Source organism: Colletotrichum phormii (assembly GCF_030913505.1).
Source record: "Colletotrichum phormii strain CBS 102054 chromosome Unknown BDP81scaffold_12, whole genome shotgun sequence".
NCBI lineage: Eukaryota > Fungi > Ascomycota > Sordariomycetes > Glomerellales > Glomerellaceae > Colletotrichum > Colletotrichum phormii.
The window spans coordinates 1,311,086-1,331,473 of record NW_026851454.1 but is presented as its reverse complement, the minus strand read 5'-3'; the positions used below and the strand labels follow the sequence as shown (position 1 = coordinate 1,331,473).

At 52.3% G+C, this 20,388-nt stretch overlaps 5 protein-coding genes across 5 annotated transcripts; 3 read left to right on the top strand and 2 right to left on the bottom strand.

Moving 5' to 3' along the window:
- Positions 1-5,783: 5,783 nt before the first annotated feature.
- Positions 5,784-7,756, top strand: BDP81DRAFT_321975 (uncharacterized protein; the record flags this gene model as incomplete). The annotated part of the gene is made up of 2 exons (XM_060584663.1): positions 5,784-6,408; positions 6,471-7,756. The coding sequence occupies 2 exons, from the start codon at positions 5,784-5,786 to the stop codon at positions 7,754-7,756; spliced, it is 1,911 nt and encodes a 636-aa protein (XP_060444453.1).
- A 2,322-nt stretch (positions 7,757-10,078) lies between these two features.
- Positions 10,079-11,851, top strand: BDP81DRAFT_472535 (uncharacterized protein; the record flags this gene model as incomplete). Its single annotated transcript, XM_060594619.1, has 5 exons — positions 10,079-10,575; positions 10,638-10,674; positions 10,726-10,793; positions 10,849-11,222; positions 11,287-11,851. The coding sequence occupies exons 1-5, from the start codon at positions 10,342-10,344 to the stop codon at positions 11,849-11,851; spliced, it is 1,278 nt and encodes a 425-aa protein (XP_060444452.1). The 5' UTR covers positions 10,079-10,341.
- Positions 11,852-11,981: 130 nt separating this feature from the next.
- Positions 11,982-15,421, bottom strand: BDP81DRAFT_491015 (hydantoinase/oxoprolinase). The gene is made up of 3 exons (XM_060595301.1): positions 15,232-15,421; positions 13,192-15,108; positions 11,982-13,133 (listed from the first exon to the last, which is right to left on the bottom strand). The coding sequence occupies exons 1-3, from the start codon at positions 15,284-15,286 to the stop codon at positions 12,112-12,114; spliced, it is 2,994 nt and encodes a 997-aa protein (XP_060444451.1). The 5' UTR covers positions 15,287-15,421; the 3' UTR covers positions 11,982-12,111.
- Positions 15,422-16,048: 627 nt separating this feature from the next.
- On the top strand, positions 16,049-18,339 carry BDP81DRAFT_491008 (NCS1 nucleoside transporter). Its single transcript, XM_060595300.1, has 3 exons — positions 16,049-16,257; positions 16,312-16,582; positions 16,638-18,339. Exons 1-3 carry the CDS (start codon positions 16,098-16,100, stop codon positions 17,890-17,892), a joined length of 1,686 nt encoding a protein of 561 aa, XP_060444450.1. The 5' UTR covers positions 16,049-16,097; the 3' UTR covers positions 17,893-18,339.
- On the bottom strand, positions 17,857-19,890 carry BDP81DRAFT_376666 (uncharacterized protein). The gene is made up of 6 exons (XM_060586753.1): positions 19,481-19,890; positions 19,311-19,419; positions 19,095-19,235; positions 18,694-19,039; positions 18,436-18,628; positions 17,857-18,380 (listed from the first exon to the last, which is right to left on the bottom strand). The coding sequence occupies exons 1-6, from the start codon at positions 19,708-19,710 to the stop codon at positions 18,185-18,187; spliced, it is 1,215 nt and encodes a 404-aa protein (XP_060444449.1). The 5' UTR covers positions 19,711-19,890; the 3' UTR covers positions 17,857-18,184.
- Between the last annotated feature and the right edge of the window lie 498 nt (positions 19,891-20,388).

Genomic DNA, 20,388 nt, shown 5'->3' with positions numbered 1-20,388 from the left:
GCCCAGGGCTGCGGCCGTCTCGGCTAAGCAGAAGTGTTTGATGGCGAGGCTGAGGGGGCGAGGGCTGGGCTCCGACGGGCCCTTCAGACCTCCCAGGGCCAGCCCATACACATCTACATCGATAACACCAGCGTTATTCAGGGGATTCGCGGCAAGGTCCCAGACTCCTCACAAGCGGCCTTCCTTGAGATCCAGGAGGTAGCCAGGATACACAATATACGAACCCATTGGTCTCCTGGGTACCAAGGCATCAAAGGAAACGAAGAAGCAGACAGCCTAGATGAGGAGGGCACAACCCTACTAGTCCCAAGGGGACAGCTAGCAACTCTATCAGGGATCAAACGGCTTACTAAGGAGCGTACACGTCGCCGATACAGAAAATGGTGGAAACGGGAGGCAACATCCTATTATACCCAGCTAGGACTCAAGGCCACCCTTGCTTGCGCCCCTGAACTAGCCTTACCGCGGGCTACCCTTCATCATCTCTTAGCAGCCCGATCAGGCCATGGAGACTTCGAACAATACCACCAACGCTTTAACCATACAGAAGCACTGCTTACCTGCTCCTGCGGGGAGGCAAAGGCGGTAGACCATCTGGTCTACTGCCAAAAGACCCTAGTGAGGAGGCATCAGTGGCCTACCCTCCACCCTTCTAGCCTACTCGATCCTATAGGACCTATAGGATCTCTTGAGCGGTATTATAAGGGGTTAATTACTGATCCTATTGGCTTCCAGGCCTTTCTCCGCGTGACAAACTTCTTTCAGAAGATCTGCCCGCGGTACTAAGGACTAGGTCTTGACCTAGGCCCGACTAACGAATTTCTCCTCCTAGAGGGACAGACGGTAACAACGGAGCTAGGGAACCAGCGGGAACTAGGAACGGATAGAACAGGCAGTAGCCCACGGGCAAGATTTGGAGGACGTTAGGAAGAGGCGTGTACTATAGAGTATATAGCTCGAGCCTACGGCCCTCCACGCCATATACCCCTCGGGAGGTCGGCCGCAGGGGCGGCAGCGCCTTTGCCGCCACGGCGTTAAATACAACAACAACAGTTAATGGACCACACTTTTGACCTGATATAACTGGAAGCAAAAATTCTAGATGTTATTAAAATAATCCTTGCCAGTTTAATACTGTGTTTTGCCGCTTGTGATACCGTGAGGTGCCCTTGTCTCCAAGCTGCCACGAAGTGTGAACATGAAGAAGACTCAATTAACATTCTCGCAAGTGCGCACATGATTCTCGTTGTGTAAGGTTTTGAGCAACGCATTCTCCATCTGCGATGCGCCTTTCCGCAAGGTTTCCTCTTCGTAGGTATTAGGTGAAGTAAAATACAAACAGCTACCAATAACCGGGCCTTTTCGTGTCTTGGTTTTGGATGCATTTCGTGTTACTCCGAACTCACTTCGTGAACCCCGAGAACAGTTCTAGCTCGTGACAGACACCATGAGATATTCTTATCCCACTTTCCGATCGTTTGTAGAGACCTGGAAGGCTTGCATACATCTAGTTTCACTGAGGCGGCTCCGACCACTAGAATGAACATGTAATTCTGCACCAGACTGCGGTATGCCTTCTGTAACGCAAAGGGGGCAAGTGTTCACGCGAGCAGCATCGGCCGGCTTCATTTCTTGTCATATCTTCACTCCAGTCACGTCGACTGTGAACTAGATACATAGTGATCATAAAAACCTGAGTCTTGTCCTAGGTCTCCGGGAGTATTGTTAGCACGTCAAACAAGTCAGTCGAAGTCATCATTCTTTTGTCAAGATTCAATTATCAACTCGCTATTATATGTAAAATGGATACAACCATGATTGAGCCCTATCAATATTCCCCTCTGCAGAGCCAAGACTCAATTCGCATTGTCGTCCTCAACCCAGCTGCCGGTGCCCAGTTCCCTCTGCACTGCTCCTTGGTTCAATAGGATAAAGCGGAGGAGATAAAGAACTTTGGCACAGAAAAGGACTTTGAAGCCGTGTCATACACCTGGGGAAGCAAGCCACCGTCCCGCCAGCTGCTCATTGATGGGGGGGTATTCACACTCGACATCAGTCCGACTGTCGATTCACTCTTGCGAGCACTACGAAATCCATTCACCTCCAGATCCCTTTGGATCGATGCCATTTGCCTCCATCAGCAAGATGCCAGTGAGAAGGCGCAACAAATCCCTAGTATGGGCAGAATTTACAAGGGAGCCAAGGAAGTCCACATATGGCTCGGCGAAGCAGACGACAAGACAGCAGCAATCTTCTCCGCCATTCGTATGATGGAAACAGTTCGAGAAACCTAAAACGTGGAATCAATGGAGCAAGCAACATTGGCAATTACGAAGAACGAACTTGGAGACGACCACCTCCTTCACCTCCGGAGCTTCCTCTCCCGCGCATGGTTCTCGCGCCGCTGGATCAACCAGGAGGTATGCTTGGCGAAAGAGGCCAAAGTCCACTGCGGAACATCCTCTCTCGGCTTGCCTTGGTTTGTCGCTGCTGCTTGGCGATTGGAGTGTATCGATGATGTCCAAATATCATTTTACTGCCGCTATCAAGTCGTCATGATGAAGAGTCTCAGCGAGAAGCGGAAGCCGATTCTCGAGCTGCTCTGGAATTTCCACGCTGCCGAGTGTAGGCAGCCGAAAGATCGGATCGCTGCGTTATTTGGATTGATACCCGATGACAAGCAGATCATAGACCAGCAAAGCTATCTCGACCTTCGACAACACTGGACTGTTGTATACCGAAAGCTTGCCCTGGCGATGTTCCAGCGGAGTCAAGAGACTGCTTTACAGATGCTTCTCCATTTGGCCGAGTTCGGTCCGCTCATAAAGCAATCTGACGAGTACTATCCGTCATGGGTGCCGAACTGGACCACGGAACGGCGCAGAAACCTACCATTCTACAACATGAGCGGCAATGTCGATACATTTGACTATCCGGAGAGGCCTGGCTTTCCAGAGGTTGCTGCTGTTGTGGACTTGGAGTACGCCTCCGCCTTTGCCACGCCGGTTCCTAAGCGTTCCAAGCTTGACAACAACCAGTGGATCGTGAAGAACATTATCGAGGGAACACCAAGCTGGACAGACCAACGTACTCTACGGTTTTTGTTCAAGGGTGACCGAATATTCATCCGCTGGTATGATTCCTCGGGTGGCCACAGAGGCCGTACTGTCGACTATTTCATGTTCGCGGATCTTCTTAATGAATACCCCCGCCTGAGTTCTCTCCCTTCACTAGTCTGGTGCGCCTCTGGCGTGAATTCTGCCCAACCAACTTCCCACACGCGGAGGGCGATTCGAAGAAACTCGAGACCATTGCGATGCTATTCTGGACGTTGATACGCTTTCGCAACCCCTCTCAGAAACAGCCTGAGCAGAAGTTCATCCAAAATACCCTCAAGAAGCTGGACAAGCTACGGCCGAATCAACTCAGCCGTGAGCAAACCAAGCTCGTAGAGCAAATCTACAGATTGCTTGAAGAGAATACGTTCTTCAGTCTGGAGCCAAGGGACCTCCCGGAAGACCTCAGCCCTTCATTCAGGTCTCGAGGTGAGTACGGCTTCGGTCCTCGCACTATGGTCCCTGGGGATATTATGATTCCTGTTTGGCGTCTCCACGAGGATCCAACCAGGTGTTCGCGCATCACGCAACAGGAAGAGACGGGACGACACATGGCCACCATGTTGGTACTGAGAGTTGAGCGCGGACCTACCTGGAGACAAACGATATGTCCCCTATCCGAGTACTGTGCCAGGCCAATCGCCGCGCCCAAGCTGGATGAAGTACCCAAGCCGTATCAGACCTTATTCAATTGCAGCGGCCAGAGAGCACGCACCACAGAGCGCAGCTGAACCTGGTCCGCAGGGGGTAGTCGGAAAGCCGGTCAGAAGAGGCCGGGTGATTGGTATGGCGGTATGTGTGACGTCTGATGGTATAAAGCGGTACGCTGAGCATGATATTCGGCTGAAGGAGAAGATGAACGGAAATTTGGATATAGATCAAGCTTGTCTCATTGAGTTGTGTTAGATGCTACTCCTGAGCGGAATTCTCTTAGTCAATCTTACTACTTCGTTGCGCTACAAAGTCCTATCATCGAAGTTTACTCCTTGGACAACCACTCAAGGTGTGTGCGTTTTAGGCTAAGAGAACAAGATCAGTCGAGATCACGCACTGCCTATCGAATGCCATGTAAAGACTGTCCTCACAATTATGAGCCTTCGTAAATCGACGAGAACTCAAATACAACTATGGCGATGGAAGACTATATTCGCACTCAATGCTACTATGAGGGGATGCAAATAAGTCTAACTGAACTGTCGGAACAGCAAGGCTGATAAGGAGCAATGGGCAGGTATCGTGGGCTGGCTGGCGCCTGCCCTGGGCGAAGTGGGACAACTGGCTTAGTCACCACGGCCGGTTAAGGTGGGGCAACCACCCAGGCCGTCACCACCTACTTCGACCGACCCCTGCCCACAATGTAAAATAGGAAGGAACAAGAACAACAACAGCAATTATCACGGACATCGACGTGATTGTTGCCGAAGATACACCCTCATGAGGAAATGTATCACGCCTGTGATACCAACATGAACAGAGTCGCACTGACTTCCGATGGCCCGATATGCAGATCTCGTAGATCTCGAAGCTTGCAGACACTTGTGCATCGAAAGACTGTCGGGTGCATTCCTTTAGCTAAGCTGCTATGCAGCTGGTCAACTCTGGGCTCTGTCGACTTGACTAGATCTCTAATCTAAAGAAGCGCCAGTCAACTAGCGGTTGATGATTTGGAAAGCACAACCCGGAGCCGCAACGGGGCGGCAATGCGGAACCGCATCGCCGCTACGCGGAAATGTGCTTGACGGACTTAGCTTCCTTTGCCCCGGATTTCTCATGCATGTTCCCGCACCTTTCCCCGCACTCAACCCCCACCGACGCTGATGTGAGGCAGACCAAAGGTATCCGGGTTGAGAAACTTTTAGAACGGTTCAATCGTTTGCAAAGTCTTCCAAAGGAGACTTAGATGATCTATGACCACTCAAATGGTAACATGAAATCCATCCAATGCCCAAACCTCTGGGTCTCTACCAAACCTTGAGGCAACCTCAAAGAGCCTGGGAAACCAAACATCCCTTGCCAACCCCGCGACTTCAAGTGCGGAGAAGCTTCGTCTTAATTGTCACCAAGCTGCGTCAACGCCCCTCAGTCTAGGGTAATTCGAGCCGCCGGCGGGTCCAGTAGCCCGTATCAAGGCAGAGTTTAAGCTAATCCATCCAAGCAGAGCGCGTCCAACTCGACAGAAACATCCTGAAGCTCTGTGATTTGTCCGCGGGGTCAGATTTGTCTCCCCCAGTTGTCCAGTTCCCCGCATTCGAGGAAGCCGGTCGCGCACTATCGTCTGCAACTGAGAGACAATGTGCGGCGCTTGGCGGCTCCAAACTCCACAAAGGCGCAACGGAAAGGAAAACTGTTGAGAGCTAAGGCGGCAGAGCAGGACGCCATTGCTTCGTGGAGTGTGTGCAACAGAGTTTCGTCTCTTTGCCCGATCTATCCCCGGAGGAACCCCCTCAAAATGCGTTCTCGCGTCGAAAGCTGTCAGGTGATGTCACGACTCAGCCCTCCGGTGCGGAGGAAGGGAAGCTGTCGATTGGGATGAAGATCTTTCGTCCTGCATAAAGTCTCCTTTACGACCCGGTTTTGAAGTCATTCCTACACCACTTTTCATCACAAATAGGCTCTGGCAGACGCTTTGATACCGCACCACCACATCCGAACACATATCTCGAAACCATGGCAGGAAGCTTTCCGCGAAGCGAACGCGTCGAGCCGGGCTCGGTCAACCTCCCGCCCCGCGAGTATCCTCCATCCGTTCGCTCAACATCGGTCGATGCGGGGAAGGCCGCGGCAAACGTTATTAGCGCTTTCAACGCTGCACTAAACTCCAAGGACTACAACAAACTCTCACAACTCTTCGTCGCCGACGGCTACTGGAGAGACCACCTAGCGCTATCATGGGACCTCCGCACCCTCAAGGGCAGGGAGAAGATTCAAAGCTTCCTCAGCGAGGCGTGCCGGCTAAAGGAGGTGCAAATCGACACATCCACTGCGTATCGAGCACCTCACTTTGCGCCGCTCGATGCCCATGGCAAGGTTCAGTGCCTGCAATTCTTCCTCACGGTCAAGACGGATGTCGGCCTTGGTGAGGGCGTAGTGCGGATGGTCGAGTCTGGTGATAAGTGGGAGATTTTCACCTTCTTCACGGTTCTGCGCGAAATCGCAGGCCATGAAGAGCCTACGCGGCACCGACGAGAGAAGGGTGTTGATCACGTCCAGAAGCGAGAGAGCAAGAACTGGAAGGAGAAGAGAGACGACAGTGTCAATTATGTGGACAGTGAGCCTACGGTGGTGATTGTCGGTAAGGATTTGCAACACTTGTACAGAACTCCCATTGAGTCACCGAAGCTAACAGTTGCTTAGGCGCCGGCCAAGCTGGTCTCACGATTGCCGCACGATTGAAGATGCTTAAAGTCAACGCCCTGGTGGTAGACAAGCATCAGCGTATCGGCGACTCTTGGCGCAAGCGGTATCACCAACTTGTCCTCCACGACCCTGTTTGGTACGACCACTTGCCGTATATCAACTTCCCAAGCCACTGGCCTGTGTTTACGCCCAAGGATAAGATGGGAGACTTCTTCGAGGCGTACGCCAGCCTTCTCGAGCTCAATGTCTGGATGTCAACAACACTGACAAAGTCGTCATGGGATGATTCAAAGAGACAATGGACCGTCAGTCTTGACAGGCAAAAGTCTGACGGGTCCAAGGAGACTCGGACTTTACACCCTCGCCACGTCATCCAGGCGACGGGTCACTCTGGCAAGATGTTTTTCCCTAGCATCAAGGGCATGGACAAGTTCAAGGGAGACCGCCTTTGCCACAGTTCTGAGTTCTCAGGAGCGAAGCCCAACTCCAAGGGCAAGAAGGCAATCGTTGTTGGCTCATGCAACTCGGGTCACGATATCGCGCAAGATTTCTACGAGCAAGGGTACGATGTCACCATGGTACAGCGCAGCTCAACATCCGTGGTCTCCTCAAGCTCAATCACAGACATTGGCTTGAAAGGTCTTTACGACGAAGACTCACCCCCAGTCGACGACGCAGACCTCTGGCTATGGAGTTTGCCGGCCGAGCTCTTCAAATCGCTGCAAGTCGGCACCACGAAAGTCCAAAACGCCAACGATGCCGAGCTCCTCTCAGGTCTCCAAAAAGCCGGATTCAACCTAGACATGGGACCCAGCGGAGGCGGCTTCTTCGTCAAGTACTTCCAGCGCGGTGGTGGCTATTACATCGACGTCGGATGCAGCCAGCTCATCATTGACGGCGAAATCAAGATCAAGAGCGGGCAGGAAATCACAGAGGTTCTCCCCAACGGCCTCCGGTTTGCGGACGGTTCGGAGCTGCCGGGCGACGAAATCATCTTTGCGACGGGATACCTGAACATGCGTACGGAGGCGCGCAACATCTTTGGCGACGAGCTCGCCGATCGCGTCGGCGATGTGTGGGGTTGGGACGAGGAGGGTGAGTTCAGGACCATGTGGCGGCCGACCGGGCACCCCGGCTTCTGGTTCATGGGCGGCAATCTTGCAATTTGTCGGTACTTCTCAAAGATTCTGGCATTGCAGATCAAAGCGGTGGAGGAGGGGATCGATCAGAACAAAGGCCACACCAAAACTTTGGGGACGGCGGGAGGTATTCCTAAGCTGTGAGGGATATGTATGGTTTGCTGTGTCTAATCCAGATGTAATGTGATTTTCTTCGAAACGTTAGCCTGTTCGCTTCTACCTTGCTTGAGCTCGCATTGCCTCAATTTCCCCGCCTCCAGTTCTTACCGTGACTTTCGGCCCCACACTACCGTCCGCGCCCGCTTAGCCCCGGGGACAGACAGATCCGAGTGTAGCCGCTTTGAAGATTCCGTACACAATGTTCTTACGCACTTGAGACTCGAGATGTCTTCTGCCTGACGCGATGGGCTAAAATCTTATCTTGGTTACATTGTTGGTAATTATGCCTAGCCTGTGTTGATAAAATTGCTGCCCACTTGGTCTGTGTTGCGGACCTCAATCTTGACAGCTCAAATCGGATCTAGGGTCAGAATTCTCAGCTCTTTCAGCAATTGGACCCCGGTCATTTCAGTTTGACGAGAGCGCTACTCCCGGATCATCGATGCTCTTCTGTCCGAATCACCTGAGTTCTGATCAAAGTAAAGCGGTTTCTAGGTTCATAGTTGATATGCTCACATGGCTCGTGGGGCTCTCTTGAAAATTTGCGATTGCAATCAGCAAAACATCGGCAGAGTGGTGATCTGCGATTTGCGGCATGGTTTTGGACGGCATTTGTGGATATCTTCGCCCAGCCCTGGTCAATATTTATCCCCAGCTACGACCTTGGCCCCCAAAAGGCCCCCGACTGTGGAGTAAAGTTTTTTTGTTTCTCCCGTCAGGCCCTAGTTCTCACGACTAACGGGAAGAGATCATCGTTCTGATGGAACCGCTGAGAGTTGCCGCATTCCTATTCTGGACTGACTGGAGAGTTTCGCAGACCAATTAGTACTTACCAAAGCATTGCCGTCTCCTTCAGGACACAGCTGGGCCACTGCTGCGGGCTCATATGTTGATCTGTCTTCATCTGATATAACATACCATACTCACAGTTAAATGCATCCTTCATCGGTTCACACATGGGTTTGGGTCGTCGGCAATTTACCCTGTCACTTCCTATTCACTACCCTGCACCCGAAGATTTCGATAAATTTCACATTTAGACTTCCGTGTCTTGCAAATGACGAAATCCGAGCTGATCCTCTGTCTTGATAGGGCTCATGGATGGGTTTGGCACAATGATCTTCCCCCGCCTCCGTGTCAGCCGTTCTTTCCGGCGTGGAGAAAAAATGCCTGTCGTCTGGTCTCAAACTGCAGTTGATCGGCACTAGAATTGCGATTTCAAAGGGTTATTGCTCACTAACTGAACTCTGCCAAGATCACAAACTCACACATGATAGCTGTAACTGATGTACGAAGTAGCGAAAATGTCTCAACTATCAGAAAGCTCTTGATGTCTCTGCATTTGCTGATCAATCTTGTCTGTTACCACGTGGACTTCGCGTGTCCGCCATCGCCGAGCTACAGAGCTGCCCGGGACGTGCGCGTGCCCGAGGCAGGCCTCCAAGAGCAACCAACCGTTGACGCTAGCAACGAGACCAACTCACAGACATTTGACCAAAGGCGCAACTCAAAGCGTGCCGTCGGGCGGGCGCCAAGGTTCCACGCAGGAAATGAACACAGCGAAAGAAGGAGTCGGTTTGAGATCGATGATACACACTGTCTCTAGTGCCGACGTTAATGGTTGCACTGTCGGCCGCGATCTGTGACAGCTCCCTGGTGCCGACTTCAACGGCCTCGATATTCTGCTCACTCGGCGGCTACACACAAACGAGACCAAGGGCCATCTTCTCAAGCCACCGGATCTCGCGGGTGTCTTCATCCGAACATGCAAAGGCCACCCGAACTGGCGACAGTCCGTCCTTCACTCCAGCGTTGCGTCGAATAAAGTTCCGAGACTCGGTTACGCGCAGAATTCGCGACAAGCAGTCTGGTCACCGATTGGTAAATTCCACATACCGCGCTACGCAATCCATTACTGCTGGATTCAGGGGCAAGTTCGGGCCCTATGTTCTGCAGCAATCCTTCAGACAGGTATCTCTCGATCTGTAACCCAGTCGAGACTGCACTCGTAATTGGCTAGCGAGTGCATCTTGAGCACCTTCCCCCCTCTTTGCGAAGTTGCGGCCATGTCGGCCTGGTGTGTCGAGTCTGTTGGAAATCGGGATAGATATCGTATACATGGGAGGTTGGCCCTTGCATCGCGACGCTTGGCGGAATCTCATCCCCTTCCCCGGATTGGTTTCTCACGGCTTCATGATGGCCGATCCCTGCCAGAGTTGCCTCAAGGGCACCAATGCTACCCCACGGAAGATCTTGGGCCATCGACTAGGTGACTAGTGCGCTCTCTTTTCCCACTCAGCCTCTATTACGACGTTCAACCGCGTGGGAGTATCCATGTCCGCAGAGATGACCCGATAATTCGAAAATTGCACCGGTGCAGGTGGAAACATGGCTTGCGTCTGCTGGGGTCTCGATCTGATGCGGGCAAATTTCCCTGGCGAGGTGAGAGTACAATAAGGATGACTGAAGACCTCTGCTCTTCGATCACAGACGAAGGCTTCTACTTTTTGGTCTTCACAAATCGACTAAAATTACGCCACTAACGCACGTCATCTGGAGGTCTGTCAGAGATGGCGGCAAACGTCCTCGTCAGAAACCTCAACGCGATACAAGAGACTCAGCAACAGGCATCCGTCAGCACCATCGACCATGCCCTCGATGGCCAATCCCGATTTGGAGAGATAGTTGCCATTCTGGCTGTCGGATCCGTTCTTTCGACTGCAGCGGTTAGTCTTCGGGTCTACACTAGGGTCAAGATGCTGCGAACTTTCGGCCTGGACGATTCGGTGATGGTGGTTGCCCAGGTAAGCCATAACAGCACCTTTTTGAGGCTTGGACTTGGCGGCTCACACTATTGCTTTTGCAGATGTTCCTCATCGGATCGGCTGTTGCCATTGGGCTTGGTAAGTTCAGATGATACTGCAACCTGTGAATATCGACTAATGGCTCTGAAGAAAGCAAGTGGGGTCTTGGCTTTCATTCTTGGGTTCCTCCCCCTGAGGACTACGTTCCTTACATGAAGGTAAACCACTATTGGGTCCACTCGTACTCGGAGCCTTTACTTACAACATCGTCAGTCCTTTTACTCTTCGATCATCGTGTACAACATCGCGACCTGCGTTGTCAAGGTCTCCATCCTATTACAGTACCGTCGTATTTTCGCCATCGACATTATGCAGAAGTTGACACTATGGGGTCTTGCTTTCATGATCTCGTGGACCGCCATGCTCTCCTTCCTTCTCCCTATGATGTGTCTTCCCGTTGCCGCCTTCTGGGACCCGACCATCGAAGGTCGATGCATAGACTTTCTTGCCATTTGGTACACCATGGCCGGAGTCAACCTCATAGCCGACTTTGCCATTTTCAGCATGCCGATTCCTGTCATAAACTCGTTGCAACTCCCTCGCAAGCAGAAGCGAATGTTACTCGTAGTATTCTGTCTTGGTTTCTTGTAAGCTCAACTTTACTCTCACATGCACTCTTACGATTCACTTGTCTGACTTGTCCTTCACCAGTACTTGCATCATCTCCGCACTCCGAATCCGAACCCTCCGCGTTGCAGCAGACACCAAAGACCCGTACTGGGATAACGTGGACGCTGCGACATGGTCCTTCCTCGAGGTCGCCATAGGTATTTTGGCGGCCTGTCTCCCCACCCTCCGACCAATCTTCGTCACTCTACTGCCACGCCTCTTCAACGCGTCCTCACTGCAGTTCATGAGCAGTGGCAGACCATCGAAATATGGAAACCCTTACGCTCAGGCTAGCGAAGGCAACAACAGAGCCAGTTTCATGCGCGGGCTGGGGATTCATCGCCCCTTGAGCAGCACGGAAGGGTTGAATTGCCAAGACGGAGTTGAGTTGTCCGGACAGGAGAGTGAGACGTCGGCTGAGTACACCGTCAGCGTTAGCACGGGAGCACCCGAAAGCCTGGACAAAATGTCTCCGGTGAAGAGCAAGAGGGACAGCGTGATGGATGGTCAGCATGTCAGGGGACACATTCGGACCACGACTGTGGTGACTCAGGAAGTTACGTTCGAGAAGCCTTCCAGTGCCAAGTCAGAGCCGGACCAGGAATGAGAGGATGAAGTGTTTCTTTTGTTGTGGGTTACTTCGGTTGTATTGATGAGAGGACGATGATTTCTTTTCCTTCTGTCTTGCTTCGGTTCATCTTATACCCCCTTTTTACCTCTACTTATTTTCATTCGCTTCTTTCATCACTTAGAGGTGTTGTCCAGATATTTACCTACTGCGCGGGTTCAAGCGCAATCTCACAAATCTAATTCTATTTGTCTGCTTAAAGACGATCTCGATATCTTTGACATGTACCCGTCCCGACCCTAATTGGAGTATTCTTCCAGCACACTTCGTGGCTCTACATACTTTCCCAGCGGCTTGTACTCGATGTCGTAACCAAAAGCACTTGGTCCGCCAATGTCCAGACCAGCTTGCGTCTCCGTCCACCGCGGCGAGCAAGTAATGCCAATGACTGTAACTCTATATCCATACTTGAACTCAGGCACTCCGAGAGCTCTGCCCGACTCATTGTCCAAGATCGAAATTAGATCTGGCACAGCAGCTACTATGCTAGTCTTGCCGCCCTCATCAGTGTGCTCTGCCAAAATGTTCTCGTTCTTGAAAGGGATCTTCATCGTGCCTCCTTGCGCAACGGCAGCGACCCTCTCCTTGTTGTTCGCAGCTTCATCTTCATCTCCACTTTCAAAGGCGGCAATATGTACTTCACCGTATGAGTGGCCTTTGAAAAGGCGCCTCTCAACCTTCATAACTTTGCCCCTGAACAAGACCTTGGCAGCCTCGAGGCCACCTGCCTCTTTGATGATCGACTCAGCGACCGTGCTCATCGTGTTCATCACTTGGCAGAGCGCAATACAGCGCCCGATCCGCCATGCAAGAGAAACAGTGTTGAGAACGCCGAATTTCTTGACCCTGTCGCTTGTCGTCGGCTTGGCTGCCATGCCTACGCGCGAACCCATCTCGGAGCATGAAGCGCGCAGAGCACGGTCGACAATTTCATCGTTGGGCGCTCTGGTCATGACGATTGTCTTGCCGTCCCCAGAGTCTATCGCACACGGAACCAACTCTAGCGGAGCATGCACGGCCAGCGTCGTCTGCCAGTATGTTGGGTATGCCCTGCCCATCCAGTCGCCGTCAATGATTGGACTGTCATAGAACCGGGATGAACCAATGAGGAAGGGTTCGAGGCCGTTGGCACCACCAATCTCGAGACCCATCACGGCGTCGAACTTGTCATGGCGAAGGTATTCCATCAAGCCCTTGAAGGCATCTACCGTCTCGATCGACTGCAGTCGTTCGATGGAGACAGCCGGCGAGCCCATGTGGCCTAGTCGAAGTTAGTTGATCACTAGAGCCCCTTGATTTGACAAGGTGGGATCACTTACCACCCCAGTAGATGACATCTGAATCCTTCAGCGAGGATGGCTCGATAACACGCATCTTGTGTCCTGCTCTGAGCATATTTCGGAGCTGGATCTTCGACGCTGCCGGGCTCCCGCCGCCTGCGCACCCGAGCACGTAACAGCCATCGGCAAGGTACTCCAAGTCAGTTTCGGTAATGTGCCATTCTGAAATGCCGCTCGTATTTCGAAGAACGGCTGGCTTATACTTAGCTGGATCAATCTTCTCTTCTTCTACGGTAGCCCGCGTCAAGTCTTTGGTCGCTTCAACCTGTTCCTCGCCATCTTCTTCTTCGTTCTCCTCGACCACCTCTTCCAGTTTGGCGTGGAGGTCAATGTCGCCAACGGCTTTGACGAGTGTTCGGATCTGGTTGGCGACGTATTGTAGCGGCATCGTCTCGATCTCGGCGATCTTGATACTTTCCGGAATCGCACCAGCAGCAATGGCGCGCTCAACGGCCATCTTCTTGGCGTTCTCGATGGCTTGCCCTTCTGTCTGGTGAGTGGTACCCTGCACGATATCAACAGCGCCGCAGACACGTGCAATGGCAGCACCAACTGCGTTGGCGACATCGTGGAACGGCGGTCGAACAAGCTTTGAGGCACCTTTCAGGCTCTCTGGTGATAGAATGGCGCCTCCACCGACGAGGAGTACCGGGACGGGGTCTGGTGAAGTCTTGATAACGTCAACGGCACCTTCCAACAGTGCTTTGATGCGGAGGATTGCTTCTTCCACAAAGGTGGCGTCGAGACTCTCGGCGTGCTCGGTTGCACCTACGACTGCTTTGCCAGCTGCGACTGCAATATCTGTTGTCGTGCAAACGTCTCCGCCAAAGACAAGCGCACGTGTGGTCAGCTCGAGTCCGACAGACTCGGGACCAACTTTGACCTTGCCATCAACGTGTCTGACGATGGAACCTCCGCCGAGACCGACAGAGTGAAGATGAGGCATGGAGTAGTTGACTCTCACCCCAGCTACCGTAACGTAGGCCGATGCTTGTCGAGGCATGCCTGAGGGAAGTAGGACGCCAACATCAGATGTAGTTCCACCAATGTCAACCACAATTGCAGAGCTGTCACCGCCGGTGTCTAGGCCCGCGAGGTATGCCGCGCCGCGCATCGAGTTTGTGGGACCGCTCGAAAAGGTCCTAATCGGAATCTTTGCCGCAGACGCTGCGTCCAGAATTGTGCCATCGTTCTGAGTCAAGAAGAGAGGGCAAGAGAGATTAAGCCTCTTCATTGCAAGACGGAATCTGCTCACAGTCTTCCTTGCATAGCGCAGGATAGCACCGTTCAGGATGGCGGCATTCTCTCGCTCAATGAAGCCGATGCTCGCACTAGCCTCTTTGCTGCACACGACATCCACGCCAGGGACTTCGCGGAGAAGGATGTTGCGAACCTTTTCCTCTTGCCCAAACACTTCGTCGATGGGCGAGTATACACCAGACACAACAACGGCGCCGACGCCACTCTCGCGAATCTTGACGCACTCAGCAACGACCTGAGATTCCACTACCGGCGCCTCCTGCGAGCCGTCAATGTGTAATCCGCCGTCGACGATGCCCACGTAAGACTGGATCACGGCTGCCAGGTCCGGAGGAAATTCGGCGAAAGCAGGTACTTCACGTAGGAAGGATTTACTCAGTCGGAGGACGCCGACGCGCTGCAGGCGACGAACATCGCGCTCAATTACTGCGTTGATAAAGTGCGTTGTCCCGATGGTGACGCTCGCGATGCGTTCTGGCGAGTTGGTCAGACCGGCGGCGGCGAGAACGGTGCTTACGGCGGTCTCAATGCCTGCACTGGCGTCTGGGGTCGTTGGAGTTTTGAAATGTGCCAGGACCCCGCGGTCCGCGGTATTTTGGAGACTCAAGTCGATTGCGACGGCATCCGTGTTTGTTCCTTCGAAGTCAAGCTGTCAGCCGGATTGCTCTTCAGTAAAGTCTCTATTCGACAAGACGAGCGGCACACCAGGATGTCAATCCTCCTCGTGTCTGAGCTGACGGATGGAGCTCGTAGACTCACCTCCAACGTCAACACCAATCCGTACAGTCCGCCGTGCTGGTGGCATCTCTCCCATTTTGGTAGTCAGATCACAGCTTGGCTCCTCACAGTGTTGGTGTTTTCTTGTTTCCGCTCCACGACTTTCTCAGCAATACGAATTTTGTTGTCAGAGTCTCATATAAGTTGCGCCCATCTCTTTTGCTCCAAGCAATTCGCGCCAACAGACCCCGAATGGCAATGTCGCTGGTCCTTGGCCAAAGCTCGTGTCGTCGCAGATCATCCCACAGGCATGTGGTCGAAGCGGATAAAGCGGTTGAATGAGTTCCCAACACCACGGCCACGGTCAGATACCGTATGCCACTAGTCTTTAGGACGGCGCAAAGGATAGATAATGATAGATAATCGGGCAGGTACAACCGCGTGTCCCCTCCGTGAAAACATGCGCTTAAAGGTCCGGAGACCAGATGCCGAACGATGAGGTTGCAGGGTAAACTTGGATCCCCTGGGTTGTTGATCTCCAGACTTTGCCCAATGCCGTGCTTATCACCGTCCATGCTCCACACTCGCTTGAACTATGATAAGAGCTTCACACCTACGGAGTGTTTGGAGGCATTCTCCAACGATAAGAAATAGCCTAAGTCGATATCTACACGTACATAATGCTCGTGTTTGGGTTATCGATAGAGGCTTTAGATGACGTGAAAGTCTGCCAAGCGGGCGCCGATGCAACGTATCAGGGGCATTACCGACATGGAGGAACTTCATCCGACATTCGCGTGAGCGTTGACTCTCTTCGGGCCCGGGTCCATTAAACCAAGTTAATGTCCCTCGTCCTGGCCTACGAACCCTTCAGAGACTCTCAATATCTCAGATTCGTAGTTGTTAATATGAGTCTCAGCGGGCTTTTGAGATGGGCACGGCTACCCGACACTGATGTGGCCGAGTCCAACCTGTGGATCAACGAAGACATCAGGCCTTTGCCTCCAAGCCGTCGAAGATGGACAACATCGACTTTCATCTCATTCTGGTTAACTAACCAGGTTGCCAGTCAGTGAATCATTGGTGTTAATAAGTTTGTTGGCTCAACTAACACTGTGATAGTTTCTAATTGGCAGCTCGGCGCATCCCTTGTTGCTACTGGACTATCCGTCTGGCAGAGCGTGATTGCCATTGTCATCGGCAAGATTATCATCGCCCTTGTTGCCATCTTCAACGGACATGTAGGCGCTCATTGGCACATTGGATTTCCGGTTGTTTCACGATATATCTGGGGTGTGTACGGGCAGTACATCATTCTGATCCAGAGAATCATCCTTAGTTTGGTGTGGTTCGCTGTGCAGTCATGGACTGGAGGTTTGACAGTTGTCAACTGGTCAGTAATAAAGACACGAATTCCCTCCGCGTGACCTATTACTCACAGACTTCAGTCTTTCGGCAATCTTCCCTTCATTCGAATCGCTAGGCAACGTGTTCCCCGAATCTTCGCACCTTACCACCAAAGACTTCATCGGTTGGATCATCTTCAACGTTCTCCTCATTCCTATCCTCTACGTTCGGCCTGAGAGGATTCAGAAAATCATTCTTGCTTTCAACATCATCTCTTCGATTACTCTGATATCCATCATGATATGGGCTTTAGCCACAGCCGGCGAAGCAGGGTCTCTGGTCCGCCAAGGGTCAAAGCAAATGTCCTCAAGCGAACTCGGCTGGCAAATCGTCCACGGCATCACCACGGTCATCGGCAGCATTGCTGTCGGATTGACCAACCAACCGGACTACTGTCGCTTTGCTCGGAAACCTGGAGACCAGATCTTCGGACAATGGTTCAGCATCATCTTCTTTGGGGCCATCTTCCCTACCTTTGGCTGCTTGGCTGCCTCAGCAACTGGTGTCATCTACGGTGAACCGATCTGGAACCCGCCCTTGATCGTTCAATCATGGTTAGATACAGACTACAATGCCAAAAGCCGTGCAGGGGCCTTCTTTGCTGGACTTGGTCTCTTGTGTATCCAACTGAGCATCAACTCTGTTGACAATGCTTTCTCCGCTGGCATGGATCTGTCTGGTCTGTTCTGTCGATACATCAACATCAGACGCGGGGCTTACATCGGTCTCGTGCTGAGCATCGCACTTTGCCCGTGGGAGCTCCTGTCATCGGCAGCTGTCTTCATCAGCATCCTATCTGCTTACAGCGTCTTCCTTGGTCCCATTATCGGCATCCAGATCTGCGACTACTTCATCATCCGCAGACGCAGAATCAAGTTGTCGGATCTCTACCACCCTCGTCCAGATGGCTCTTTTTACTACTACAAGGGCTTCAACCCCAGAACCTTTATCGCCTGGGTGTGTGGTTTTGCGACGCAGCTCCCAGGTTTTGCTGCGAGCGTTACCCCTAACAGCGTCAAGGTTGCCGAGGGTTGGATCAATCTCTACTACTTGGCGTTCCCACTAGGCTTCGCTATATCATTCTTGCTTCATCTGGGTATCAACACCATCTGGCCCCCTCCGGAAGCTGGTGTTATTGATGAGGTGGACTACTATGCGACTTTAACTGATGAAGAGGCAAGGAAGCTGGGAGTGTTGCCGCTGGACACCGAGATTATCGAGGGCTCTCACAAGGGTGTTGAGGGGCGTAACTCCGAGAAGGGGCCCCGAACTTGGCTGAAGTCTATGATGAGTTAGGTCGCAATTATTTGTTCACGTGAATCTCGTACATGTCATATTCAAGACAAAGAGGCAATGGGACATGCGTCAAGTATTATTATTGTTCTGTAGTACCCGGTCATCTTCATGTAGCAACATCAAGACCGCCGCCCTTCATCGCGTGACTTCATACTTACATACCTTCATACATAATTCATTAGACACTAAGTACCTTACTACATCTAAGCTCCATATTTCCGTGGTTCGAAAAGATCTGTCGATGTCTATCCGGACTGTGAGCGGGATGAGACTCGCCAGCTCAGTCAGAGCGTCAAAGGTAGAAGTAGCAGAATGGTCCCGACATGGTGTCCATCACATCTTCAACCTTGATTGAGGGTCCCGTGTATCCCATGTCGATAACGTCCGTGAGCTGGGTCTTCACGGATGGCGGGCTGTTGGCCCAAGTGATGTGGCCGTAGTCACCTCCGTTCAGCTCTTGTTGGCGTGCGATAGGATCAAGCGCTTGCCTATTAGTCCAAAAATTAGATGTCATCGAATACGATTGAATCCTGAAATTCTTACCAAAAAGTCCACATGCGGTCCATCATACCGTGATGAACCCAAAATGCAGGGTCGCCAGGTGACGTGAACAGGTCCGCACCTGGATCACCGGAGATGGCGTAATGCATTCCTCCGTGCGGTCCAATCTCAGGGGTATAGGGAACTCCCTCGCTCAAAAGCCTGTACTCTGAGATGTTGGGCTTGAGCAACAAGTCTGGGAAGTTTGTCAGCCTCGATATTACATGTAGTCACTTGATAGGCACATGGAGAGATACTCACTCAATACCGTTGTGTAGTTGGCGTATCTTTGGTTCATGGCCGGGCCGACGTCACGCTTCAGGCCGCGAGGGTTGTAACCTAAACCACCGTCCGGCCCGGGCGCCGTGCCCTCAAGACCGCCGACCGGGCCAAGATGTACAGTCATGTTCGCAAACGGTCCGGTAGTCACGAATCCTCCGCCGACACCAGCAGGCAATTGGATGCTTGAGCCGCCAATCCCTTCGGGCGGCTCAATGACAGGCCCGTCATGGGGGGTGTACTCGCCGTTTCCGCCGAGACTGTAAGGGTCTCCATTGAAAATAGGGGACTTTTCAGGTGCGGAAGCATACTTGGGCCAGTCCCAGTACTGATATCTAAGTGTTAGAAAAGGTGAAAAAATCACGTAGTTCGAAAGAACTCACGGGTTGATAGCCGGTGTAGCCACATTCATCGCGCAAGGCCTTCTCATAGAGATAGACGAACCACCGATGCCACGGCATAAAGTTACCTGTGTAGTGGATCGTCATGGTCTGCTGAATATGGGTCACGACAAAGTCATCAAACTATTCAACGAGTCAGTCAAGCCCGGGTTGCCGCGCTAAAAAAGCTCGGATAAAGCCGTGGATATTATTGCATACCCGAGATCGAGCGCCAGCAGAGACATTGGCCGGTGTTCGTGGTGGCAGGCGTTGAAGACACTTGACGGCGTTCACATAAGAAAGCCTCTCGCTCAAAGAGAGAGCGCCACTATTTGCTCGTCAGTCTCCAGTCTTCAACAATGATTTTGGACACAAATCTCAGCACTTACTACTCCTTACGGAATACAATGTTGCTTGTGGTGCAGTTGGCAGATTCACCACTCTTTTTCAACCTAGCCTCCCGCTCATCCAGTGCCTCGAGCACATCGGCTTGGATGCCGGCAGTGAGATCGGCAAACTGCGCCTGGTCTGTGGTTGCGTCGCCGCGTGGCTTGACCGAGGGTGCAGCGAGCGCGACCGAAGCCAGGATGGCTGACGAGACGACAGACGAAACCTTCATGCTGCACGGCTCTGTCAAATTGAAATGAGGTGCAGATCACAAGAAAGTGTATGTCTCTCTGAACACAAAGGCAAAGGTTGGGAGAAACAACTGCACTGACCAGCAGTTACCGAGACTAATAAAGGCGAGCGTAGCAGCGTTCGCAGCAGGGGTTTGCGAACCATCATGCCGGTAGGTTGGAGAATTTCCACAGTCATATCAATAGAAGCTTCAGTGGCTCGATGGAAAACTTGCTAAATCATTTTGAGCCGGCAACCGATGCAGGCTTGCGGTGCTGTATGCAAGATGCCTGTGATGTTGCGGTGGAGTGGCAAGACAGGAAGTCTGGCTGCATCCGAACCAACCAACTCAATCTTTGTCACGAAAGAGGTATAGCAGTGGATACCTCAGGGGTAGAGGTAAGGTGTAGACAGGGGTATGGGCATACAAAAGGGGCTCCCTCGAGGGCTTCCCTTTTCCTCTTTTCATAGTTGATTAGACCACAATTGAGATCCCGATTTCCATGAGCTACTGTGGGCAGTACACACTGCTCATCTGGACCAACGAGGCAAGCAATGAGGCAATACGACTGGTATTGACGGTTGGTTGGTGATGTTGTGGTGAAGGTGGCTGCGGTGGGCTGGATCAACCAGGAGGTGGATCAGGCAGCTGGTGTCTGGGGCACCAGCCACTGCCTCA

Coding starts and splice junctions, on each gene's coding strand:
- BDP81DRAFT_491015 (XM_060595301.1), bottom strand. CDS start 15,286: ATGGGAGAGATGCCACCAGCACGGCGGACTGTACGGATTGGTGTTGAC. Junction 15,109..15,231: donor GATTGGTGTTGACGTTGGAG/GTGAGTCTACGA, acceptor TTGACTTCGAAG/GAACAAACACGGATGCCGTC. Junction 13,134..13,191: donor AGATGTCATCTACTGGGGTG/GTAAGTGATCCC, acceptor AACTTCGACTAG/GCCACATGGGCTCGCCGGCT.
- BDP81DRAFT_491008 (XM_060595300.1), top strand. CDS start 16,098: ATGAGTCTCAGCGGGCTTTTGAGATGGGCACGGCTACCCGACACTGAT. Junction 16,258..16,311: donor GTTAACTAACCAGGTTGCCA/GTCAGTGAATCA, acceptor ACACTGTGATAG/TTTCTAATTGGCAGCTCGGC. Junction 16,583..16,637: donor GGTTTGACAGTTGTCAACTG/GTCAGTAATAAA, acceptor CACAGACTTCAG/TCTTTCGGCAATCTTCCCTT.
- BDP81DRAFT_376666 (XM_060586753.1), bottom strand. CDS start 19,710: ATGAAGGTTTCGTCTGTCGTCTCGTCAGCCATCCTGGCTTCGGTCGCG. Junction 19,236..19,310: donor CTGCTGGCGCTCGATCTCGG/GTATGCAATAAT, acceptor CTCGTTGAATAG/TTTGATGACTTTGTCGTGAC. Junction 18,381..18,435: donor GACCGCATGTGGACTTTTTG/GTAAGAATTTCA, acceptor TTGGACTAATAG/GCAAGCGCTTGATCCTATCG.